Below are 26,281 nucleotides of genomic sequence, written 5' to 3'. Positions count from 1 at the left end.
TACACCATGCCTCTCGGAACCTCCCATCACATCTGCTTCTACTGCACCTTCAGTCAATGCATCCTAGGAAATCTCTGTGGGTAGACACTGCCGTCCTCTCTCCTCGCATCCATTCCAGTCCTCTGCTCATCACCTTCTTGGGGACCTTCACTCCCCAGTGAGGTACAGGTCTGTGAACAGAGAGGGTGTTGGATGGGGAAATGTCTCAGGGCGACCATGGCATCAGCCATAAACAAAGTTCTTTGGTCATTGAGTGGAAGAGGGAGAATGTGGACTAAAGGCTGTAGGAGTTGTGAAATGCAGAGTAGGAGGACACGGCCTGTAAGTCAGGCTGGGTACAATGTCCACTTCCAGAGAGTAAAGGACAAGGGGAAAACCCCAGCAGAGACATCCGTCACGTAGGCTTAATGACGTTTTGCTATCCCATTCCCAGTTATCCGATCCAAAGCATATATTCATTTTCTCTTCCCACGGATACTGCCCAGCTGGTTGAGTTTTTCTGTTTTTATGGCCCCATTTGGATTATATCTTTTAAGATGGCGGTGCATTCGATTCGGAGGTGTTATGTCTTTAATAATTTTTTTTTACAATCGCAAGACCCTGCTGGACATTAAAGACTTGAAATTCTGCAGGTCTACCCCATCAGTGAGTTGCACATTGGTGGAGAAACTGAAGGAGCTGGACTTGGTCTGGATTGAGCTACTACCTGCATCAGTGAGGTGGAAGGATTGGTACGCAAAGGCTGTGTGCAGTCTAACAGCAAGTGATTGTCACTTTTCTGGTGATCACGAGAGCCTGTTGGACATTGTTGATGTGGAGTTCTGCAAGTCTGATTCATTGATTTATTGGCCAATACCGAGGGAGCTTCATGGCCTCAGGCTGCCCAGGAGAGAGGTGTCAGTATTGGGGTGCTCCACCGGAGGTGGTATGGCACAGCATCCAAGCTGGGGTCAGTACTGCCCCCAAGTGCTCACTTGGCAGAAGACAAGCTAGATATTGTTCAGCTGCAGACTGCTGCAATATTCATGGACTCAGGGTCTTGGACTGTATGTTCTATCTTTGTAAGCTGTGTGTGACTGTTGGTACTGTGTTTTGAACCTTGGTCCTAGAGTAACACTGTTTTATTTGGCTGTATTCATGTATGATTGAATGGCAATTAAACTTGAACAGGTTGCTGCTGTATAAAACTCTAGTTAGGCCTTACTTGCAGTATTGTTTTCAATTCTGGTCACCTTATCAGAGGAAGGATGTGGAGACTTTAGAGAATTTGCAAAGAAGATTTACCAGGATGGTGCCTGGATTAGAGGGCATGTCTTATGAGAAAAAGTTGAGTGAGCTACTGTTTTTCTCTTTGGAGTGAAGGAGGTTGAGAGGTTGTATGAGATGATAAGAGGCATGGATAGAGTGGATAGCCAGAGACTTTTTTCCTGGGCAGAAAAGGCTAATACTAGGGGGGACATAATTTTAAGGTGATTGCAGGAAAGTATATTTGGGATGTGAGAGGAAGTTTTATTTTTAAACAGAGTAGTGGGGTTGGATTGATCTTGAAGTAGGTTAAAAGGTCAGAACAACGTTCTGGGTTGAAGGTCTGTACTGTCCTATGTTTATCTTCAGTTCCCAGCATCCGCAGTTTACTGAAATTGATCACTTATGCATGCCCGTGCCTCCACATCCAAGCCCTACACAGTTCCCAGGGGCACTTCACCAGTCCTGTCAGAGTGACATTGTCTTATCCCAACAATAACCCCCAAACAGCACCACCAACATAGGCAGTTCATGAGCTTACACCTAATCAGAGGGTGGAGGAAGGGAAGGGGGATGTTGGGAGTGGGACCAGAAGATAGGAGGGAACAGGGGAGAGAGTGAGACTTTGAGGGAAAGCAGTTGGGTTGCAGGGTTGGGGAGGGAGAAAACCAGTCCAAGAGAAACAAAACATCTTTCAGTTCCTACCCTTAAATTTCACATCCAGAACTTCCCCTTCTGCAGAGATGATACCATTGGCTTGGAATGTATGGCAAGGACAATGAACGCTAATTTCCAGACCAAGATTCGTGTCTGTAAAACACAAGCCAGTTAGATCCCAACGAAGATAGAACATCACCAACAACCGACCCAGTCCAGTCCAACACAGGCAACACACAATGTCCCATAGATACATTGAATGATAGCCCATGCTACACAATGAAACCAACACCCTCCAACACAGCCAACCACAAACACAAAATGCCCCCCACAAAATTTTCCACAGATCCAACTAAAACTAATACATACAACATATTTCAGCCACTATACAATCTGCTGGTAGAACTCAGTGGGCAGGGCAGCTTCTGTGGGAGGAAAGGAATTGTCCTTGTTTTGGGTTGAGCTCCTGCAACCAGACTCTGCATTTGTTGTTCCAGATTCCAGCATCTGCAGTCTCTCATATCTACATTATCCAACCAAACTCCACAGGCTAACAAAGCAGCAACACAAATCTAACGTTGTCTGAACAACATCAAATATAGACTGGTAGCTCAAGGGGCAGTTAGCGAAATTTTGGGTCCAATGACCATAGTTCTATTAGTTTTTAAATAGTTAAGGAAACAGGAACGAACAGGTCCAGATGTCAAAGTATTAAACTGGATCAGAGCCAACTTTGAGGGCATTAGCTTGTTCACTGGGTGACTCTTTTTAAAGGCAAAGGAACAGCTGACAATTTTTAAAAGAGTCAGATCAAGCATCTAGGGCAGCATGTTCCTGTTTAGGTGAAGGGTAAACATATGAATTTCAGGGAATGCTGGCTGATAAGAGATATCAAGGCTCTAGTCAGAAAAAGACAAGCCTTGATACCTTCTTTAGATCATCACTTTTAGGCAGCTGGGTACAAATGAAACCCTTGATGAAAATAAATATATTAAGAACAGGCTTCAGAGGGAAATCAGGAAAGCAAAAAAAGAGCATGAGATGGACTTGACAAGCAAGATTAAAAATAATCCCAAGAGATTCTTCAGTTATATTAACAGTAAAAGGGTAACTAGGGAAACACAAAGTTCTCTTAAAAACTATCAGGGCCACTTATGTGTAAAGTTGCAGGAGAGGGCTATGTTTTTTAATATACATTTCCCCTTAGTGTTTACTAAGCAGAATATCATTGATGCCAAAGAAATGAGGGTAACAAGTGGTCAGTTTTTGGAACATATGCATATTATATGGAAGGAGGTTTTTGCAGGCTTGTAGTACATTAAGGTGGGCAAATCAGAGCCTGACGAAGTGTAACCCTGCACCTTAAGGGAGGTCAAAGACGAAATCGCAGAGACCCTTGTAGAGTTATTTGTTTTGTCATTAGCCACTGCTGAAGTCGCAGAAGACTGGAGGAGGGTGGCTAATGTTCCATTGTTGCCTGACTTCAGTTGTAGGGAAGTTACTGGAGGGAATCCTAAGTGACAAAATCTACCATCACTTGGATAGTAAAGGCCTGATCAGGAATAGTCAGCATGGTTTTGTGTGTGGGAGGCCATGCCTGAAGAATATGTTTTAGAGTATTTCCAACTAGAGGTAACTAAGGGGATAGCAAATCATAAACACAAGAGATTCTACAGATGCTGTCAATGCTGGCAGAACACGCACAAAATGCTAGAGGAACTCAGTAGGTCAGGCAGCATCTATGGAAATGAATAAACAGTCAATATTTCAGGCTAAGACCCTTCATCAGGACTGGAAAGGAAGGGGGAAGAAGCCAGAATAAGAAGGTGTGGGGAAGGGAAGGAGTTGGCAGGTGAGGGGGAAGGTGAATGAAGTGAGAAGCTGGGAGGTGCTGGGTGGAAAAGGTAAAGGGCTGAAAAAGGAGGAAACTGCTCAGAGCAGGAGAGTGGACAATGGGAGAAAGGGCACTAGACAGAGGTGATAGACAGGTGAGGTGAGGAGAAAAGAAGAGGTAAGAGTGAACCAGAGTGGGAAATTGAAAAAGAGGAAAGGGGGAAGGTGGGGAAAAAACAGAAGTTGGAATAAGTGAATTATGCCATCAGAATGGCAGCTACCCAGGTGGAATATGAACTGTTGCTTCCCCATCCTAAGAGTGGCCTTATTGTAGCAGTAAGAGGAGGCCATAGAACACATGTTGGAATGGGGATGGGGTTTGGAAGTAAAATGGTTGGCCACCAGGACGTCAGAAAGGGGATAGACGAGGTAGGGCATTGGAAGGTCCCATATGACAAGCTGATCGGGAAGGTTAGGTCATATTGGATCTGGGGGAGCTAGCAAGGTGGATTCAGAATTGGGTCGATGGTAGGAAGCAGAGGGTGACAGTTGAAGTTCAATTCTCCGACTGGAGGCCTGTGACTTGTGGGGTGTCTGCTATTCATTATTTATATAAATAACTTGGATGTGAATGTATACGTTTGCTGCTGATTCTAAATTAGGGGGTCTTGTTGATAGTGAAGCAGGTTACAATCTATTACAAAGAGATATTGATCAGAGTGAAGTGGGCTGAGGAATGGCAAATGGATTTCAACTTGGGTAGGTATGAGGTGATGCATTTTGGACATTCAAAGCAGGGTACACAATCACAGCATGGCATTGACAAGCACTGTGGAATGGGGAACAGGAAGTTCAAGCACACAGTTCACTGAAAGTGGCCATGCAAGTAGACAGAAAGGTAAAGAAGGCTTTTAGCATGCTGGCCTTCATCAGTCAGGGCCTCAAGTTTAGGAGTAGGGACATTATGTTGCAGTTATACAAGTTGCTGATGAGCCTGCATTTGAAGTATTTTGTATTGATTTCGTCACAAGATATCAAACTGGAGAGGGTGCAGAAGAGACTTACAAGGATGCTGCCTGGACTAGAGGGCCTGAGCTATAGGAAGAAATTGGCCACGCTGGATATTCATTCCCTGCAGTGCAGAGAATGAAGGGTAACATCATAGAAGTTTATAAAATTGTGAGGAGTATGTTTCCTCCATTCCTGGAACTATAGGGCACAAAACTATAGAGTCCAAAACTGTAGGGGACATATACAAGGTAAGAGGAAAGAGATTTAAGAGACCTGAGAGGTAACTTCCCTACACAGGCGTTGAGTACCTGGAAGAGCTTCCAGAGAAAGAAGTTGAGGCAGATACAATTGCAACATTCAAGAGGCATTTGGGTAGGATATAGAGGAGAGGGATTTGGAGGGTTATGGGCCAAATGTGGGCAAGTGGGACTAGCAGGGAGGATGTTGTGGTTGGAATGGGCCACCTGAACCAAGTGGCCTGTTTTTGTGCTGTATTACTCTGACTTCATATAAAGTTGAACACAAAATTCTCCACAATCCATGACAAATTCAAATAATCTGACAAATTCACAATGCAATCCCATGAAGCTAACTGATACCCAACATTGTCCAAACAGAGGTCACATGGATGCGTCATCACTGAACACAGTTGAAGGCTTCACATTACACATGGACACTGAGAAAACACTGGCTTCCATCAAGTTCCAAACGTGATTTAAACTCATCACATCTCCCATACAATGTGGCTCCAGGAGAATCCACCATCATCACCTTTCCACATTGCGGAAATGCAACACAGTACAATGTAAACCTCAAACCAAGGCCACTGAACCGTAGCCAACAAGCACAGACCAAGGATAACGTAAAGATAACACACAAATCATCACAGTGTCATTGATTCCAGACCTTGGTTTACAAAGTGGTCCCCACAGCAGACAAACTGCACAGTGGCCAATTGCACTGCAGGCCCCTGTGCTCAGAGCACAGTGTGACCCCAGGCTGCTGTCATCCCCACACTGACCACTGCCTGCAGCTCCTTGCTGACCATCTGATGGGTTCAGCTCTCAGTGTTCACCATTTCCCCAACCAGTAATGGGTCACATCATCTGTTCCCCATACTCTCTCCCCACAACTGTCCCCCACATCTTCCTCCCCAACCTAGCCTACCTTTACCCCTCGCCCCACACACTCCCCTTACTGTATCTGCCCCACCTTCTACGCTCACCCACCTTCTCCCCACTCCCCCTCTCCACACACCCCAACCTCTCTCCCTGACACCACTCCCATCTCCTAACAAATTTTCAACATCTCCCACCCCCTCTTTCCTTAGCTAATTTTCCCCATCCCCAACTCTCAACACTTCTCACCCCCTCTCCCCTGCACGCCTCCCCCCTCATCCCCTCTCCCACACCTCACACACATCTCTCTCCCTACACTCCTTCCCTCAACCCCCACCTCTCCACCCATCTCTGTGCTCGGCCCCATCCCAAAGTTTGGCAGGTGTAGCTCCCATGTGATCCTCACCTCTGTTGATAAGCCATTCCTTCACGCTCTCAGTGACATCAAAGGAGACCCATTCGCTGAAGCCCTTGGTAAGGACCACCTTCCCTGCAATGTACCGCTGCTTGGTGATGTGGTCATCTGGCTTGAGGATCTGACAGGGAACAAGTGTAACTGATCTGTTCATATGTATGCCCTCACACACAGTCCCTACACCTCACACCCTGTGCACAGTTCATACACCCCACATGGGACCCTCCATCTGCCCCATACTGCGCACCCCCGTCAGATCACCTTACCCCTATAAGCCAGTTCCATAACCAGTGTTAATCCATCCCTCTGCCCAGCACCAGTCCCAGACCCCTCCCCAGACATGCAATGGGACAGGCAGCAAGCAGTGGGATCCTCCCACTCTGGGGAGAGAGGGGTGAGGGGTCAGGTTTAGGTGAAGGTGGTGGGGGGAAAGAGTGGAGAAGGTACAGATGGAGGGAGGAGGAATCTGGAGGTGGAGGGAGACAAGAAGGGAGGGAAGATGTACATTGAGTTGAGTAAGAAGAAGTGGGTACAGATGGAGGGAGAGACGAGAAGGGAGAAGGTGCAGATGGAGAGCAAGGTGACAGAGGGAGGGAAGCTGGTGACAGGGGGTGAGGGGAGACAGGGTATGTGGCTCCAGCCAACACAGTCTGTACCTGATAGACTTCAATCCTCTGCTCGTTCCGTTTGGCACTGATGTTTGGCACACGCAGCGCACGGAATTCTGCCCGGAAGAGATTGGAAACGTTCTTCTCCATGGAAGACACATTGAAACGGAAAACTTTGGACGTAATGCCACGACACGAACTGACATCATCTGGAAAACACATCGGGTCCATGTTACAGTACAGCTCAGGGTCAGGACAATAGGTTACAGGTGTGGGAATCTGTAGAGTAATAAGATACCCAGTCTACAATAATGGCTGGAATCAAACCCAGGGTTTGAGCTGGGGTTTTACATGCCCAGTAACAGATCCCCAGGAGTGGGTTACAGGCTGGGATCTAATCCAGGAGTTCAGGGGGTTGATGTAGAAGGTTGGCTGAGGAAGGAATATGATACTGTTGCCTGAGGTGCTGTGTACAAGAATTGGGATCTCATAATGTAGTTGTATGATGCCTTGGTTAGGCTGCAGTTGCGTGCTGTTTTGTTGTCACACAGTAAGAATGGGGTGATTAGCCACAGAAAAGATGCACAAGGATGTTACTGGGACTAGAGGGCTTCTGTTACAAGGGAAGACTGGACAGGTTGTGACTGCCTTCCTTGTAGACTCAGGCTAAGGAGTGACCTTACAGAATCCTGTAATATAATGAGACAGGATACGGAGGCTAAAGTAAGAGAGCATAGGTTTAAGGTGTGAGTGAGGAGGTTTAAAGGGGATCCAAGAGATAACATTTTCACACTGAGTAGTTGGTATTTGGAATGAGCTGCCAAAGGAGATGATGGTGACAGGAACCTTCTGGACAGACACCAGAGGAATCTTGATCAGTTAGGTAAGTGGGCTGAGAAATAGCAAATACATTTAACTCAGAATAGTGTGAGGTGTTAAATCAATGCAGGAGTTTTATAGTAAATAGTAGTGCCCCTGGGAGTGATGTGGAAGAGAGGGACCTAGAAGTTCAGATATATACCTACATTAGACTATAGTGACTACAGCTTGGCTTTCAATATTATAATTCCAAGCAAACTTATCATCAAACTGGGAGATATAGGAGTCAGAAGTTTCAAAGATTCAAGGTACTTTTATTATCAAAGCATGTTTGCAGTATACAACTCTGAGATTTGTCCTCCCACAAGCTGCCACAAAGTAAAGAAACACCATGAAACACGTTCAAAGAAAACACAAAACATCCAATGCATGAAAAAAAGAACATATCAAGCAAACAGCAAAAAATCAAGTGAATAACACACAGAATATTGAACATCAAACCACAGAGTCTTTGAACTAGTCTACAAATGTTCAGTTTCAGTTCAATTTAGCACTGTGTTGGTCATTGACTGCAGGCTGCAGAGCCAATCCATGGCGAAGCACCCCAATCAAAATCACGCATAATAACTATTTAAAAAAAGAGAGAAACCAGAAACACATGTTCCCTCTGAAACCGGATCCTTGACTTCCTGACCAACAAACCACAATTATTTGCAACACTGGTGCTCCACAAGGCTGCAGCTTCAGCCCTCTTCTGCATTCCCTGTACACTCGTGACTGCATAGCCAAATTCTGCGCTAACTCCAGCTACAAGTTTGCAGATAATACCACTAAAATACAGTGGGCTGTATTTCAAATAATGAAGAGGCTTGAGTACAGAGAAGAGATAGCAACCCTAGTGACATCGTGTCATAACAGCAACCTTTCCCTCAACATTAGCAAAACAAAAAAATGGGTGGTTCACATGCTCATCAATGATCCTGAGGTCAAAAAGGTTGAAAGCTTCAAGTTCCGAGGAGTGAACATCACTGATATCTTGTCCTGGTCCAACCACATAGATACCATGGTCAAAAAGGCTCACCAACAACCTTTACTCCTTCAAGAGGTTAAAGAAATTCAGCATAGCCCCAGCAACTCTCACCAATTTTCATAGAAAGATCTGATGCATCGCGGTTTGGAAGGCAACTGCTCTGAGCATAATCACAAGAAAGTGCAGAGAATTTTGGACACAGCTCAAGACGTCAGGGAAACCAGCCTCCCCTCCATGGATAGTTTACACTTCAGAAAAGCAGCCAACATAGTCAAAGTCCCCACCCATCCTGGGCATTCTCCCTTCTCTCCTTTCCCATAGAGCAGAAGATATAAAAGTCTGAAAACGTGCACCACAAGCTCAAAGACAGCTTTTGCCACACTGTTATTGAACAGGTCCCTTGTATAATAAGATCAGCTGTTGACCTCACAATCCACCCTGTTATGATCTTGCATCTTATTGTTCACCTGTACTTTCTCTGTAGTTGTTACACTTTATTCTGCATTCTGTTATTGCTTTACCTTGTACTATTTCAATGCACTGTGTAATAAACAGTGTGCAAGATAAGCTTTTCACTGTATCTTAGTACATGTGACAATAATAATAATAATGATAAATCAACTAATAGGTTTTATTGATTGAGCTGCCAGAGGAAATGTTGGGGCAGGTAGATTAACAACATGAAAAAATAACAGTTGGACAAGTAAATGGACTGGGAAAGGTTTAGAAGGTTATAGACCTAACACTGGCAAATGGAACTAGCTTGAATGGGGCACCTTGGTTGGCATGGACCTGTTGAGATGAATGGCCTGTTTCTGTGCTGTACTGGTCTAAATGGGATTAGTATAAATAGTCAAGGTGGTCAGCACAGACTTATTGGACTGAATGGCCTGTTTCTGTGCTGTACAACTCTGTGACTCAATACAATGAATATGGTGGATTAATAATGAAAACCAAGTAGAGAGCCAATGGATTAAACAAAGATTTAGCAGCAGACTTCACTACAGAGGCCACAGTAGCATCCCCAATAGTATAGTTAGTCTGGCAGTGGGAAGTAGGGAACATCACCAGGGCCATGGGGACCGAGTGAACTGTGAACTGACAGGTGTCTGGCTTCTCGACAACTTCATCCAAGGAGTTTAAATGATGAGACCAATGCCATGGTTAATGTCTTGGATTTTATTTTTCCAAAATTCACTGCATAAGGAAAGTCGTAAATATTCTGGCTCTGTGGGAAAGGAGAACAGGAAATGGTTCAGAGCCCAGCCAAACCCCTTGATGGAGGGAAGTATTAAACACAAAAGATTTTGCAGATACTGGAAATCCAGAATAACATAAAAAATTCGGTAGGACCTCAGCAAGCCAGGCAGCATCTATAGAGGGGAGTAAAGAGTTGACATTTGAGGCCATGACTCTTCATCAGGACTGGAAAGGAAGGGGGCAGAGGCCAGAATAAGAATGTGGGGAAGAGGAACAGGTACAAACCAGCAGGTATTAAGTGAAATAAGTGACAGGAAAATATTCAAAGTTGTGAATGAAGATGCAGTGACTTCCCATTGAAGTGTCACAGTAATGAGGCCACAGTCATTTTACACAGAACATAAAACAGAGCAGGAAAGCCTCTCCTCCCCATATCTGCCAAACACGCCAACCCAAACTTAAGATTCAAGATCATTTATCACTTGTACGTTGAAATATAGAGACGGTGTCAGTGCACCACAGCACAGAAACAGGCCCTTCAGCCCATCTAGTCTGTGCCAACCTGTTATTCTGCCTAGGCCCATGCACCATAACCCTGCCATCCATATGCTTATCTAACCTTGTCTTAAATATTGCAGTTAAGTTGCATCCACCATTTGCACTGGATGCTCATTCAACACTCACGCAACCCTGAGTGAAGAAGTTCCCTCTCAGGTTCCCCCTTAAATATTTCACTTTTTTCCCTTAACCCATGACCTCTAGTTCTAGTCTCACCCAACTTCAACAAGACTCTTTTGTGCAGGTTGGTGACCGGTACTGCAAACAATACTCCAAATTTGGTCTTATTCAATTTAATTATAACACCCCCAACTCCTGAACTCAACACTTAGATTTATGAAGGCCAATTATCCAAAAGCTCTCTTTATGACCCTATCTAGCTGCGATGCCACTTTCAAGGAATTATGGATCTGTAGTGCTAAATCCCTCCGTTCTACTACGTTCCTCAGTGCCCTACCATTCACTGTCTAAATCCTACCATGGTTTGTCCTGCCAAGGTTCCACACTTCACACTGGTCTGCATCAAATTCCATCTGCCATTCTTCCTGCTGGTCTAGGGCCTACTACAGCATTCCTTGCAATCCACTACTGATTTTGAGGTCATTTGAAAATCTGCTGATCCAGTTTACATATAATGAAGTGCCTCATTTCTATCAAATCAAATCAGCAAGGATTGCTTAAGGCAAGTGTCGCCACATTTCTGGCACCAACATAGCATGTCCACAACTCACTAACCATAACTGTAACTCTTTGGAATGTGAGAGGAAACCAGAGCAAATGAAGAAAACCCATGCGGTCATATACAAGCTGCTTACAAACAGCAGCAGGAATTGAACCCCTATTGCGGTGTAAAGTACCACGTTATCATGCCTCTACCACACAGCATAACACATGGTAACAATACTGTGTGTTATTATAGAACTTCTAAGAACACTGCCAGACAGAGGTAAGATTTTGCAGACAGCATACAGGAAAATGCTTATAAGTTGATGTTTTGACCTTTTAGCCCACAGCCAGAAGTACAACAGAAATAGAACGGGCTGTTGAAGTGCATGAGTGATCCTACAGTCAAAGTCAATGGAGCTTATCCCAAACACAAGTACAGCACCTGGAAGGTGCTGGGCGGGCTCTACTGTGACAAAAATAGTAGTTGCCAGGAAGACCAGTAAAGACTGAAGTGCTGGGAGAATGAACCCCACTCCTTCAAGTTCTCCTGGACTAGGTACAATCGCTGGAGAAGCAGACAGCAGGTCTCAGAGCTCAGTTGCTTTATCAGAGAGAGTTGTGGGACTGCTGTGGACAGAGAAGTGGTTCACCCCAACTCTCCTGATGCCGTGCTCTAGCCCGAGGGATTATCTTCTTGTGTTATCCAGATGGCAGTGCTTGGGTAAGGGAAAAGGCAGCAACAGCTGTTTTATGGTAAGCTTATGTTGGACAAATATGGAAGTCTTGTCTCATTCCTGCACGACCTCTCCCCCCCACCCCAACCTGGAACACCCAGCTTTGCAATACAGACTGCTCTACCCTTTACAGGATGCTCCGCCACCTTCATAACAACAGTCTCCAGCTCACCTCATGTAGACATCAAGCTACCATTTGAGGAACTGGGTGCCGTAACCACAGCCATGAAACAGCACACCCCAACATCGCTGGGCACCTCAACCAGGCTCACCTGAAGAAGTCTCTGCCCAGCTCCCATTGACCAAGGATCTGGAACTGCTGCAGTGTGCCTATGGCCACAACAAGTCTACAGCAAATGCAGTCTCACTGGCTGTCCACTCGGCCTTGGACCACCTGGACAATAGCAATGCCTACGTCAGGCTGCTGTTTATTGATTACAGCTCAGCATTCAAGACCAGAATCCCCTCAGAACTAATCAACATGCTTCAAAACTTGGGCCTCTGTAGCTTCCTCTCCAATTGGATCCTTGTCTTCCAAATTAGGAGAAGACAGTCAGTGCTGATCAGAAATAATTTCTCCTCCTCATTGACAATCTACACAGGTGCACCTCAAGGATGCGTGCTTAGTCCATTGTTCCACTCTTGCCACACTTATCACTGTATCACTAGGCACAGCTCATATGCTATCTATAAATTTATCATTTGACACAACTGTTGGTGGCAACCATGAAGATGAGGTGTGCAGATCAGCTGGTTGAGCGGTGTTACAACAACAACCTTGCGCTCCAACATCAGTAAAGCCAAGAAATTGATTGTGGACTTCAGGAAGGGCAAGTTGGGAGAACACCTACCAGTCCTTACTGAGGGAGCAGCAGCTTCAAGTTCCCGGGTGTCAGCATCTCTGAAGGTCTATTCTGGGCCAAACATATTATGCAATTATAAAGAAGGCATATTAGCAGCTGTATTTATTAGGAGTTTGAAGAGATCTGTATGTCACAAAAAACTTAGCAGATGTACTGTGGAGAGCATTCTGACTCATTGTATCAACACCTGTTATGGAGGCTCCAATGCACAGGATTGGAAAAAGTTGCAGAGCCAGCTCCATGGGCACTAGCCTCCTCAACATTGAGGACATCTTCAAAAGGTTACATCCATCATAAGGGCCCTAATCTTTCATAAGGGAGGAGGTACAAGAACCTGAAGATACACCTTCAATGTTTTAGGAACAACTTTTTCCCCTCACTTTTTTTGCTTTCTTTTGCACTACTTACTTAAATTATATATCTTTTTCTTAATGCAATTTGTAGTTTATTTTATTATGTACTGCACTACACGGCTGCCACAAAATCTTACAACATATACCAGTGGTATTAAACCCGATTCTGATCTATGTACCTATCTGAATGTCTTTTAAAAGTCCCTAATGCATCTGCCAACACTGGCAGTGCATTCCACACACCCACCACTGTGTAAAAAATACTACCTCTGACATCCCCCCTATACTTTCCTCCAATCACCTTAAAATTATAGCCCCTTATATTACCAAGAACACATTAGTTTTGAAAAATCACAAGGAGACTTGATGAATAGGTATGAGGCAGAGGTTGGCAAATGGCTTTCAATCCAGATAAATGTGAATTACAGCTCTATAAAACCCTGATTAGATCACACTTGGAATATTGTGTTTACTTCTGGTTGCCTCATTTTAGGAAGGATGAAGAAGCTTTAGAAGAGGTGCAGAGGGGATTTGCCAGGATGCTGTCTGGATCAGAGTATGTCTTATGAGGATAGATCCTCCATGACCTGCATCAACATGTTGTCGTCGCGTGGAGGCTTCCATGCTTCAAGGACTTCACCAGGTGATGCCATCTCAGGGCCACCCAGGTTGGAATGGCTATGGGCAAGATGCCAGACCAAGATCCAGCCCTGGCTCCTGAATGGACAGACTCACGTCTGCCCCTCCCAGGCCACACTTCAGTTAGAAGTGTGAATGCCATATGAAACAACAACATGAGGATAAATTGAGCAAGGAGTGAAGGAGGATGAGAGGTGACTTGATGGAAGTGTACAAGATTGATAAGAAGCCTAGATTGAGTGGGTAGCTAGAGATTTTTCCCAGGGCGAAAATGGCTAAAAACCAGAGGATGCTTGTTTAAGGTGAGTGGAGGAAAGTTTAGCAGAGATGTTACAAGTAGTTTTTTCCTGTACAAAAAGAGTATTGGGTGCCTGGAATGCACTGCTGGAGATGGTGGTAGGGGCAGATACTTCAGAGACATTTAAGAATTAGATAGCCACATGGATGAAAGACAAATGGTGGGCTATATAAAGAATGAAAGGATTAGATTGATCTTGGAGTATGTCAAAAGGTTGGCCCAACATTGTGGGCTGAAGTGCCTGTACTGTGCTGTACTGTTCTATGAGGGATTGCATTTTGGGAGATCAAACCAGGGTAGGCCTTATACAGTGAGTGTTATAAACAGATGGACCTAGGTATACAATGCATAGTTCTCTGAAAGTGGTGTCACAAATAGGTCAGGTGGTTAAAAAAAGGTATTTGGCACACTGGTCTTCATCAGTCAGGGTATTTAGTACAGTAAGTATCTTGTAGCTATAAAAGACATTGGTGAGGCGGCATTTACATAGAACAGTACAGGCCCTTCAGCCCACAATGTTGTGCCAACCCTCAAACCCTGCCTCCCATATAACCCCCTACCTTAAATTCCTCCATATACCTGTCTAGTAGTCTCTTAAACTTCACTAATGTATCTGCCTCCACCACTGACTCAGGCAGTGCGTTCCACGCACCAACCACTCTCTGAGTGAAAAACCTTCCTCTAATATCCCCCTTGAACTTCCCTCCCCTTACCTTAAAGCCATGTCCTCTTGTACTGAGCAGTGGTGCCCTGGGAAAGAGGCACTGGCTGTCCACTCTGTCTATTCCTCTTAATATCTTGTACACCTCTATCATGTCTCCTCTCATCCTCCTTCTCTCCAAAGAGTAAAGCCCTAGCTCCCTTAATCTCTGATCATAATCCATACTCTCTAAACCAGGCAGCACCCTGGTAAATCTCCTCCGTACCCTTTCCAATACTTCCACATCCTTCCTATACTGAGGCGACCAGAACTGGACACAGTACTCCAAATGTGGCCTAACTAGAGTTTTATAGAGCTGCATCATTACATCGCGTCTCTTAAACTCTATCCCTCGACTTAAGAAAGCTAACACCCCATAAGCTTTCTTAACTACCCTATCTACCTGTGAGGCAACTTTCAGGGATCTGTGGACATGTACCCCCAGATCCCTCTGCTCCTCCACACTACCAAGTATCCTGCCATTTACTTTATACTCTGCCTTGGAGTTTGTCCTTCCAAAGTGTACCACCTCACACTTCTCCGGGTTGAACTCCATCTTCCACTTCTCAGCCCACTTCTGCATCCTATCAATGTCTCTCTGCAATCTTTGACAATCCTCTACACTATCTACAATACCACCAACCTTTGTGTCGTCTGCAAACTTGCCAACCCACCCTTCTAACCCCACATCCAGGTCGTTAATAAAAAAATCACAAAAAGTAGAGGTCCCAGAACAGGTCCTTGTGGGACACCACTAATCACAACCCTCCAATCTGAATGTACTCCCTCCACCACGACCCTCTGCTTTCTACAGGCAAGCCAATTCTGAATCCACCTGGCCAAACTTCCCTGGATCCCATGCCTTCTGACTTTCTGAATAAGCCTACCATGTGGAACCTTGTCAAATGCCTTACTAAAATCCATGTAGATCACATCCACTACACTACCCTCATCTGTATGCCTGGTCACCTCCTCAAAGAACTCTATCAGGCTTGTTAGGCACGATCTGCCCTTCACAAAGCCATGCTGACTGTCCCTGATCAGACCATGATTCTCTAAATGCCCACAGATTCTATCTCTAAGAATCTTTTCCAACAGCTTTCCCACCACAGACGTAAGGCTCACTGGTCTATAATTACCTGGACTATCCCTACTACCTTTTTTGAACAAGGGGACAACATTCGCCTCCCTCCAATCCCGTGGACAACGAGGACATAAAGATCCTAGCCAGAGGTTCAGCAATCTCTTCCCCTGCCTCGTGGAGCAGCCTGGGGAATATTCCATCAGGCCCCGGGGACATATCCGTCCTAATGTATTTTAACAACTCCAACACCTCCTCTCTCTTAATAACAACATGCTCCAGAACATCAACCTCACTCATATTGTCCTCACCGTCATCAAGTTCCCTCTCAGTGGTGAATACCGAAGAGAAGTATTCATTGAGGACCTCGCTCACTTCCACAGACTCCAGGCACATCTTCCCTCCTTTATCTCTAATCGGTCCTACCTTCACTCCTGTCATCCTTTTGTTCTTCACATAATTGAAGAATGCCTTGGGGTTTTCCTTTACCCTACTCGCCAAGGCCTTCTCATGCCCCCTTCTTGCTCTTCTCAGCCCCTTCTTAAGCTCCTTTCTTGCTACCCTATATTCCTCAATAGACCCATCTGATCTTTGCTTCCTAAACCTCATGTATGCTGTCTTCTTCCGCCTGACTAGATTTTCCACTTCACTTGTCACCCATGGTTCCTTCACCCTACCATTCTTTATCTTCCACACTGGGCCAAATTTATCCTAACATCCTGCAAGAGATCCTTAAACATCAACCACATGTCCATAGTACATTTCCCTGCAAAAACATCATCCCAATTCACACCCACAAGTTCTAGCCTTATAGCCTCATAATTTGCCCTTCCCCAATTAAAAATTTTCCTATCCTCTCTGATTCTATCCTTTTCCATAATAATGCTAAAGGTCAGGCAGCGGTGATCACTGTCCCCCAGATGCTCACCCACTGACAGATCTGTGACCTGACCCAGTTCGTTATCTAATACTAGATCTAGTATGGCATTCCCCCTAGTCGGTCTGTCAACATACTGTGACAGGAATCCACCTGGATACACTTAACAAATTCTGCCCCATCTAAACCCTTGGAACTAATCAAGTACCAATCAATATTAGGGAAGTTAAAGTCACCAATGATAACAACCCTGTTATTTTTGCACCTTTCCAAAATCTGCCTCCCAATCTGCTCCTCGGTATCTCTGCTGCTACCAGGGGGCCTATAGAATACCCCCAGTAGAGTAACTGCTCCCTTCCTGTTCCTGACTTCCACCCATACTGACTCAAAAGAGGATCCTGCTACATTACCCACCCTTTCTGCAGCTGTAATAGTATCCCTGACCAGTAATGCCACCCCTCCTCCCCTTTTCCCCCCTCTCTATCCCTTTTAAAGCACTGAAATCCAGGAATATTGAGAATCCATTCCTGCCCTGGTGCCAGCCAAGTCTCTGTAATGGCTACTACATCATAATTCCATGTATGTATCCAAGCTCTCAGTTCATCACCTTTGTTCCTGATGCTTCTTGCATTGAAGAACACACACTTTAGCCCTTCTACCTTACTACCTTTATACCCTTTATTCTGCTGCTCTTTCCTCAAAGCCTCTCTATATGTTAGATCTGGCTTTACTCCATGCACTTCTTTCACTGCTCTATCGCTCCGGGTCTCATCCCTCTTGCAAATTAGTTTAATCCCTCCCGAACCATGCTAGCAAACCTACCAGCAAGGATGCTGCTCCCCCTTTAGTTCAGGTGCAACCCATCCAATCTGTACAGGTCCCACCTTCCCCAGAAGAGATCCCAATGGTCCAAAAATCTAAAACCCTGCCCCCTGCACCAACTCCTCAGCCAGGCATTCAACTGCCATCTCCTCCAATTCTTACCTTCACTATCACGTAGTACTGGCAGCAATCCTGAGAACGCCACCCTTGAGGTCCTGTTCTTCAGCCTTCTGCCTAGTTCCCGAAACTCACCCTTCAGGACCTCATCCCTCTTCCTGCCTATGTCATTGGTCCCAACAAGTATCACGACTTCTGGTTGCTTTCCCTCTTGTACCAGGATGTCATGCACCCAGTCAGAGACATCCTGGACCCTGGCACCCGGGAGGCAACAAACCATGCAGGTTTCCTTCTCACTTCCACAAAATTTCCTGATTGCTCCCCTGACTATAGAGTCTCCAATGATGACAGCTCTCCTCTTCTCCATCCCATCCTTCTGCACCACAGGGTCAGACTCAGTGCTAGAGGCCCTGCCACTGTAGCCCACACCTGGTCAGTCATCCTCGCCAACAGCATCCAGGACAGTAAACTTATTATTCAGGGGAATGGCTACAGGGGTGCTCTGCACTACCTGTCGACTCTCCTTCGCTTTCCCCCCTCGGACTGTCACCCAACAACCTGCTTCCGGCAGCCTAGGTGTGACTACCTCCCTGTAGCTCTCATCTATGACTGCCTCAATCTCCCTTATGAGTCGAAGGTCATCCAGCTGCTGCTCCAGATTCCTCACACAGTCTTCCAGATCACCCAGCCGCAAGCACTTCTGGCAGATGTGACTCTGCGGAAGAGGGGAGTTCCCCCAAGACTGCCACATCTCACAGGAGAGGCACATCACCATCTCATGAGTCATTGTAAAGACTAACTGGGAACAAGCTCATCCTCCGCCTCTTCTCATCGAAGCCTCTCGAGTCAAAGCCTCAAATCTCCACTCCTTCACTGGCCCACTCACTCACTGGCCGCTCTGCTTGAGGTAACCCTCTATTTATTTGTTTGAGCTTTTCAAACTGCTTGGTCACCTGACCTCGATTGCCCAATCAGCTGCTTCCTGCTGAGTCTGAGCTACTTTGTACTACTGTGTACAGATTTGGTCATCCTGTTACAGGAAAGATGCTATGAAACTAGAAAGGGTTACCAGAAAAAAAATACCAGGATGTTACACACACAAAATGCTGGAAGAACTCAGCAGATCAAGCAGCATCTTTGGAAAGGACTAAAGACTTGGCATTTCTAATGAAGGGTCTTGCCCCAAAACGTTGACTCTTTATTCCTTTCTACTGATGCTGCCTGACCTGCTAAGTGCCTTCAGCATCTTGTGTGTTACTCTAGGTTTCCAGCATCCGCAGAATATCTTGTTTTACCAGGATGTTGCCAGGACTTGGGGACTTGAGTTACAAGGAGTGGTTTATTCCCTGGAATGTGAGAGATTAAGGGGTGATCTGATAAAGGTACACAATATCATAAAGAGCATAGACAGGTTGAAAGCAGAGTCTTTCCCCCCCAGTGAGAGGGTGATAAAACAATAGGGTGTGGGTTTTTAAGGATCAGAGGTGAGAAATTGAAAAGGGACATCAGAGGCAGCTTTTTCACACAAAGAGTGGAGTGTATTTGAACTATTGGTTGATGTGGACACATTAGACCATAAGAGATTGGAGCAGAACTCAGTCCATCAAGTCTGCTCTACCATTCCATCATGGCTGATATACTGTCTCTCTTGATCCTATTCTCCTGCCTTTTTCCTGTAACCTCGATGCCCTGACTAATCAAGAACCTATCAATCTCCACTAATTTACACCCAGTGACTTGACCTCTAAAGCCGTCTGTGGCAATGAATTTCACAGATTCACCACCCTCTGGCTAAAGAAATACCTCCTTATCTCCATTCTAAAGGGATGTCCTTGTATTCTGAGACAGTGCCTTCTGGCCCTAGACACCCTTACTGTGGGTAACATTCTCTCCACGTGTACTCTACCAAAGCCTGTGAATATTCGGTAGGTTTCTATAACCCCCGCCCCCCACGCACACACACCATTCTTTTAAACTCCAGCAAGTACTAGCCCTGGAGGCTCTGGACTTTCTCCAATGCCAGCACATGCGTAGATAGGGGGTCCAAAACTGTTCACATAACTAGCAATGTTTAAAAGCCATTTCGATAAATAGACGGACATGAGAGATTTGAAGGGCTATGGGCCAAACGCGGGCAGATGGATCTAGCTCCCGGGACAAGCAGTCGGAGTGGACCAGTTGGCCGAAAGAGTCTGCTCCCATGCTGTGTGTACGGCTGCTATCTGCGCTCATCAGATACAGTTACTACAAGTTGAAAAACTTTAAAATATTCAAAAGTAGCTGTGACGAAGTGCAGCATGTTGCCTTCGGGAGGTGCCGACACGGCTGTAGTGAACTCACGCGAGCGGACCTCGGAGAGGAGTGAATCTCAACCCCTGCTGGTATCTTGGATCGGGGAGTCCAGGTCCTGGGGAGGCTGACCCGCAGCTCTCTCAGCAGTATGTGAGCAAAGCCGCCAGCGCTTTTCAGATGTGTCCTGGTACCTGCAGGGTTGTGCGGTGTGTAGATATACACATGGGGTGGGATCACGCGTGTTGGGCTCCCGTGTAACCCCATAACCAGTGGGTACGCACCCCGGTACCGAACTGGCTGGTAGATGTCACTGTCAGTTCACCCTGCTCAACTGCCATCAGGTCAGAGAGATCATGACACTACGAGACCTCGGTCTCACCCGAGTCAGCTCGCTGCCCCTCTCACTGTCCGCTCAAAGTGCCAATGTCCCCTACCTGGGTTTAGGGGCGCACACGCCTCTCCGCCTGCTGCACCGTGTACCCGAGGCTCGGTGTGACTATACTCCCTGGCTGACATGCTGCCCTCCTTCCGGATGGCAGTCTGCTCCCTCTGCTGGTCACCAGCCCTCGGTGCGAGAGCCCAGCTCCGGGAGGGGGTCGCCTCCAGCCTGCGGTTCTTTCTGCAACGCCTGTTCACGTACCGAGTTCTGCGTCAAACCTGTCCAGGGAACTAGCTGCGAAACTTTTCGTACTACAGACTGCACAGATGGTCACCAACAACTCAGAACTCCAGAACTGCTACAACTGCCACACACGGTGAAGCATATTTTAATTCACCCAGGCAGAGTGTGGGATACAGATCACACGGCCCAACACACTCAGAAAAGGGGCAGAACCTTTGTCTTCACTCTATCCCGGGAAAGTGTGGCAGTCAGTGTCTGACCCGGGGTGTGCAATAAGATGATGTAAAGGAAGCTTCACTCTGTGTCTGACCCCTGGGAATGTGTGATGGGACGGTGCAGAGGGAACTTTACTCTGAGTGTGTATTAGAAACATCATTCTATGTCTGAGTGTGTGGACGGGCACTGTAGAGAGAGCTTTACTCTGCGTTTTACCCCAGGAATGAATTTGTAGATATTTTGTACACTTATACCAGATGTTGCCAAATATTAGCATTTGCCGCTTGGTACAGATCTACACTCTTGGACAGAACCACTTCCCAGTGCCTGACACGTGCGTCACCCAGTGTGTAAACTATACCAAGCTCCACTCGATCCCGACAATAGACCCAACACCAGAGAGATACTGACCTCTGGGCGCACCTACACCTGTCTCCACCTCCCCTGCCTAGCCCTGGCCTATGCTCTCGATAGAGGCCTTTCACTATCCCTGGGAATGCTGGGACTGTCCTGCCTCCATTTGCGCCCCACCTGCTGCTGGCAGCAGATCAGACACCGGCGGCTCTAAGGGCGGGCATTGGGGAGGGGTGAAGGCGGGGAGGGAGGGGTAGATGACCAGTTGGGAGTCCCAGCCTCAGTCTCAAACTCTCCCTACCGCGACAGCGTTGTGTGAGTGTGTGTACCAACGTAAGCCAGGTGTGATGGCGTCCCTTCGGCCGGTCCCAGAGGCAGAGAGGATAGAAGAAAGGTGGGAGGTGACCAGATGGGGTTCCCTGCCTGGGTCTCAAACCCTCCCTACCCTGCTGTGTGATCAGGTGTGGGAAGGTGTGCACTGAGAGCCCAGCCAGGTGTAGGAAAGTCCCCTCGGCCCACCCAGAGGTGGAGAGGAGGGGGTGGTGAGTTTAGAACCCTCACTTGCCACCCTCACTTACTGTCGACGGTTGGGCCGGGAATCATGTCAAACTTGTACACCTCCTTGGCGTAGTATTCGAAATCGGTGTTATGAGTCAAACAGCTCTGTTCGCGGTCCCTGCCCAACTCTTGCAGCAGCTCCCGAGTGCTGTTATACATGGCCAGGACTTGTGGCGGCACCTCGGCGGGCCCCGGCTCCTCGGGGGGGCTGGTGAACCGCAGCTTGCTCAGGATCTGCCCGCGGATCGCCTCCACGCGTTTCTTCTTCATATGTTCAGTGTCCACCGTGGAACAGGTGGAGAGCGATCGGCTCATGGCCACCAGGTCCAAAGCGGTCAACAGCAGCAGCAGCAGCCTCCCCACACACATGATCGTCCCGGGAGCGCGGCGCGCACCCGCGCACAGATTTTCCACAACTCCGCGAACTTTCCAACAACCTTACACTACTTTCGCAAACTTTCCAGCGATTTCGCAGACTTTCCGCAAACTTTCCAGCAACTTTGCAAATTTCGCCCACGTCCCAGATGTGGTGCGAGCTCTGGCCAGCGATGACGGTCGGCTGGCTCCCGTCTGCGCCTGTCCCAGGACCGGACTCCTCCGACACCCAGCGCCGCACACAGGGCCGATCCCACTCGCTGTCTCTCGCCCTCCGCAGTCTAGCTCGATGCCTCCCACTTCCAGCCTTTTATACTCGCCGCGGTGACGTTCCGGATGGGCCGGATCATCGAACCCGGCCGTGGGCACGGCGTCATCAGCAACGGGGCAGCCAGGAGCTGGGGAACAGCAGCCGCTCCGGCAGCAGAGGCCCAGGAAGGCAGCTACGTCCGGAGAAGTTTATATACACAGATAGACATGAACACGCGTTACAGGGCTACACACAAATACACAGATACACACATCACAGCAACACACACATATACACACGATACAGGGAAAGCACAGCGAAAAACACAAATGCGCACGCTCACACAATTCAGGGATATCTCACAGCCCCATACACACACAACACAGAAGCTACACATACACATATAGGAGGCATCACATGGCGCGCGCACACACACACACATACAGTACATACACTACTGGGATACATCACAACTACAGAAACATGCACATACACATTCACAACAGGAAAACATCACAGTGACACTCACACTACAGATACACAAATCACAGCGACACAAACTTGACCTTGCCCATGGGACGTTGCCATGGGAAATTTCTCCCCACCTGGACCAAAAGTTGTACAACTGCAACATAAGGTCCCAACTCCTATACTCAGTTTCCTGACTGAGTGCCTTCTTCACCGCCTTGTCTACCTGTGATGTTGCTTTCAATGAACTATGCATTTCTGGTCCTAGATCTCTCTGTTCCATTATACTCCCTAGTTCTCTACCATTCATAGTATAAGCCCCAAACACTCATACTTATCTATACTGAAATCATTTGCCACTCCTCAGCCCACTTCATTAACTGATCGGGATTCCCCTGTAATCCTCATAACTTCTTTCACTATCAACAACACCTCTTCATTTTATGTCATCTTCAAATTTACCAATCAAGCCTTGTGCATTCACATCAAAATCACATTTATCTAAATAAGGAATAATGATTATATACACAGTTCCAACACTGACATCTGTAGCACATCACAAGTCACCAATCTCCATTCTGAAAAACAACCTTCAATCACCACTTTCTGCTTCCTATCTCTGAACCTAAGTAGCTCTCCCTGAATTCCATAAGACCTAACTTTGCAGACCAGTCAACCATGTACAACCTTGCTAAAGTCCAGACAACGTCCACTACCCTGCCTTCATCTACCATTTTGGCTAACTTTTCCTCCCTAGCCTCCCACAAAGTCTGAAGATGCACTTTATGAGGGCATGGGGATTTGTCTGCCTTCATGTGCTGTACGGATGCAAATACTTCCTCCCTGATAGTATGGAGGTCCTCCAAATGATCTCAACTTGTTTCCTTTATCTCTTGTGCAAACACGATTTTCTTCTCAGTATCACAGAGGAGAAATAGATTATGAACTTCTTACTATTCCCACTTTACTTCAAAGTGCTCCAGTTGGAATGGGTAACCAATTGATTAATGGCTAACTAGCTGATCAACCACCATAATTGTCCTAATGGCTAACCAATCGTTCAATTCCTAACTAGTCAACCAATGGCAAACCTATCATTCAACGGTTCACCAGTCGACCAATGGCTAACTCGTTGACCAACAGCTAACCAGTTGACCAATAATGGTGAAGTTATGTCTTCAGAAAGTTTGCCGATGACAGAATTGTTGTTGGCAGAATTGCAGATGGTGATGAGAAGGTGTAAAGGAGTGAGATGGTGATTGGTGTTGCAAAAACCTCACACTCAACGTCAGTAAAACCAAAAATTTGATTGTGAATTTCAGGAAGGGCAGTTGAGGGAACACTCACTACCCTCATTGAGGGGTCAGCAGTGGAAAGGGTGAGCATCTACATGTTCCTGGGTGTCAACATCTCTGAATATCTCTCCTGGTCCGATACTGATGCAATTACAAAGAAGGCATCACCAGCAACTATACTTCATTCGGAGTTTGAGGAGATTCAGTTGGTCACCAAAGACTTTAGCAAATTTCTCTGGATAAGTGTATATTGTGGAGATCATTCTGACTGGTTGCATCAGTGGTATGGAGGCACCAGAGCTAAATAGAGGGTTGTAGATTCAGCCAGCTCCATCGTGAGCACTAGCCTCCCACTACTGGGGCAATCTTCAATATATGGTTTCTCAAGAAGGCAGCATCAATCATTAAGGACCCTTACCATCCAAGACATGTCTTCTTCTCATTACTACCATCAGGGAGGAGGTGCAGGAGCCTGAAGACCAATTCTCAATGTTTTAGGAGCAGCTTCTAATGTTCCCATGAACATTATGTCGCTTTTTGACCTCTCTTATTTTGCACTAAATATTTTGGTATATTTCTTATTGTAATTTATAATAATTTTTATATATCGCACCGTACTGCTGCAGCAAAACAACAAATCTTACAACATTTCAGATAATAAATCTAATTCTGATTCTGAAACAGAGAAAGACATACACTGCTCCCTCAAAACTGCCCTCCCAGTGTGACCCTCCCTCAGTACTGCACCCCCATCATGACCCTCACTCAGTGCCACCCCTCCCACAGCATGAGGCTTGCTCAGTACTGCCCCTCACACAATGTGACCCTCAAAAGTGCTGCCTCTTTCTGTGGAATCTTGCTGCACACTTATTGGGAGCGGTGATTCTTACCCCCACAGAGTTTACCACTCCAAGGTGTCCTGAGAATGAACTAGGAGCTGTAGAATGAACTTGGACCACCTGTCCTGACCCAGCTACTGAGCTGGTTAATGGGAAGGGGCAAAGGGTGTGGAGGGGAGGTGTTACATACCACTAGTCACAGGCTCTCACTGTGGGGATAGAGTGGGTGAGAGGCAATGGGGTGAGTGAGGGTAATTGAGGTTAAGAGTGTGTGGGTGGATGAGTAGGTTAGCGAGGGAGGTGTTGGGTGAAGAACTTGAAGGATGGATAAAGTACAGAGGATGAGGTAAGAGGGAGGAATTGAGGGGAGGTTTGAACTGTGTTAAGGGTGAGGGATAAGGGAAGTGAGGATGGATGGTAGGTGGTGAGAGAGTTGTGTGGGTGAGGGAGGGCAAAACGTAAAGCATGAAGAGTTTAGAAATGGAGGAAGATCAGGAGTGTACTGGGGAAGGGTGAAGGAGCAGAGGTGAGGGGGAAAGGAAGGGTGTTGGAGGAGGTGATTCAGGGGAGCTGTTGGAGGAGTGGTGAGGGAGATATGGGACAGGAGAGGTGTGAGGGGGTGAAGAAGTGGTAAATGAGTTATGGGAAGGAGGGATGTTGGAGGTGTTGGAGGAAGTATGGCTGGTAGTGAGAGGAAGCTACCTCAGAGGAGGAATGGAGGAAAGTGATGTTTTCTTCTTCTTTTTCTTATAAACTTAATGGCAACTGTCAGACCAACATAAGGTGTATTACTGGCACTTACTGAGTTGGAGTGTGGAGCAAAGAGACAGGAAGTATACCCACTAAATTCCCCCCCTCAAACAATATCTAAAAGTCTAATGCTTTTCAGGTCAAATGCATACCTTTAGTCATTGCAATGGCAATAAAATCCTAATAAACTTTCCATGTTAAACTGTGTCTGTCCTAGAGACCTCAAGTTAGCAATTAAGTGATTCATTTGCACCTCATAAGAAGTGCATTCAAACAATATATGCTGAACCATTTCTTTACAAGTGTACTCCTTACAAATGTCTGTATCAAGCTTATTAGTTCTGAACAAAGAATTATTCAGCCTAATATGTTCAATATGTAAGACACAAAATGCTGGAGGAACCCAGCAGGTCAGGCAGTGTCTATAGTAAAGAGTCTATAGTTGATGGTTTGGGCCAAGACCCTTAATCAGGACTGGAAAAAAGAGATTAGAAGCCAGAGTAAGAAGGTGGGGGCAGGAGAGGAAGAAGTACGAGGTAGTGCGTGATAGGTGAAATCAGGACAGGGGGCGAAATGAAATAAAGAGCTGGGAAGTTGATTGGTGAAAGTGATACAGGG

The 26,281-nt window shown here is 46.4% G+C and overlaps 1 protein-coding gene across 2 annotated transcripts in view; it reads right to left on the bottom strand.

Annotated features, from left to right (window-relative positions):
- The window catches only part of tgfb3 (transforming growth factor, beta 3), a 31,466-nt gene extending 8,988 nt beyond the window's left edge, over window positions 1-22,478 (bottom strand). The window contains exons 1-4 of one of the 2 annotated variants that reach the window (XM_059960384.1): window positions 21,707-22,471; window positions 6,936-7,096; window positions 6,271-6,400; window positions 1,951-2,055 (exon numbers count right to left, since the gene is read on the bottom strand). In XM_059960384.1, coding sequence (XP_059816367.1) covers window positions 1,951-2,055; window positions 6,271-6,400; window positions 6,936-7,096; window positions 21,707-22,055 — 745 coding nt within the window. In that variant the 5' untranslated portion in view covers window positions 22,056-22,471. Of the gene's footprint in view, window positions 1-1,950; window positions 2,056-6,270; window positions 6,401-6,935; window positions 7,097-21,706 lie in introns of both variants that reach the window. The other variant, XM_059960392.1, reaches the window with a different exon arrangement.
- Between the last annotated feature and the right edge of the window lie 3,803 nt (window positions 22,479-26,281).

This window comes from Hypanus sabinus, chromosome 2, assembly GCF_030144855.1.
Source record: "Hypanus sabinus isolate sHypSab1 chromosome 2, sHypSab1.hap1, whole genome shotgun sequence".
In the NCBI taxonomy this organism is placed as follows: domain Eukaryota; kingdom Metazoa; phylum Chordata; class Chondrichthyes; order Myliobatiformes; family Dasyatidae; genus Hypanus; species Hypanus sabinus.
Note: the sequence above shows the minus strand (reverse complement) of the source record. Positions and strands in the feature narration are given on the sequence as shown.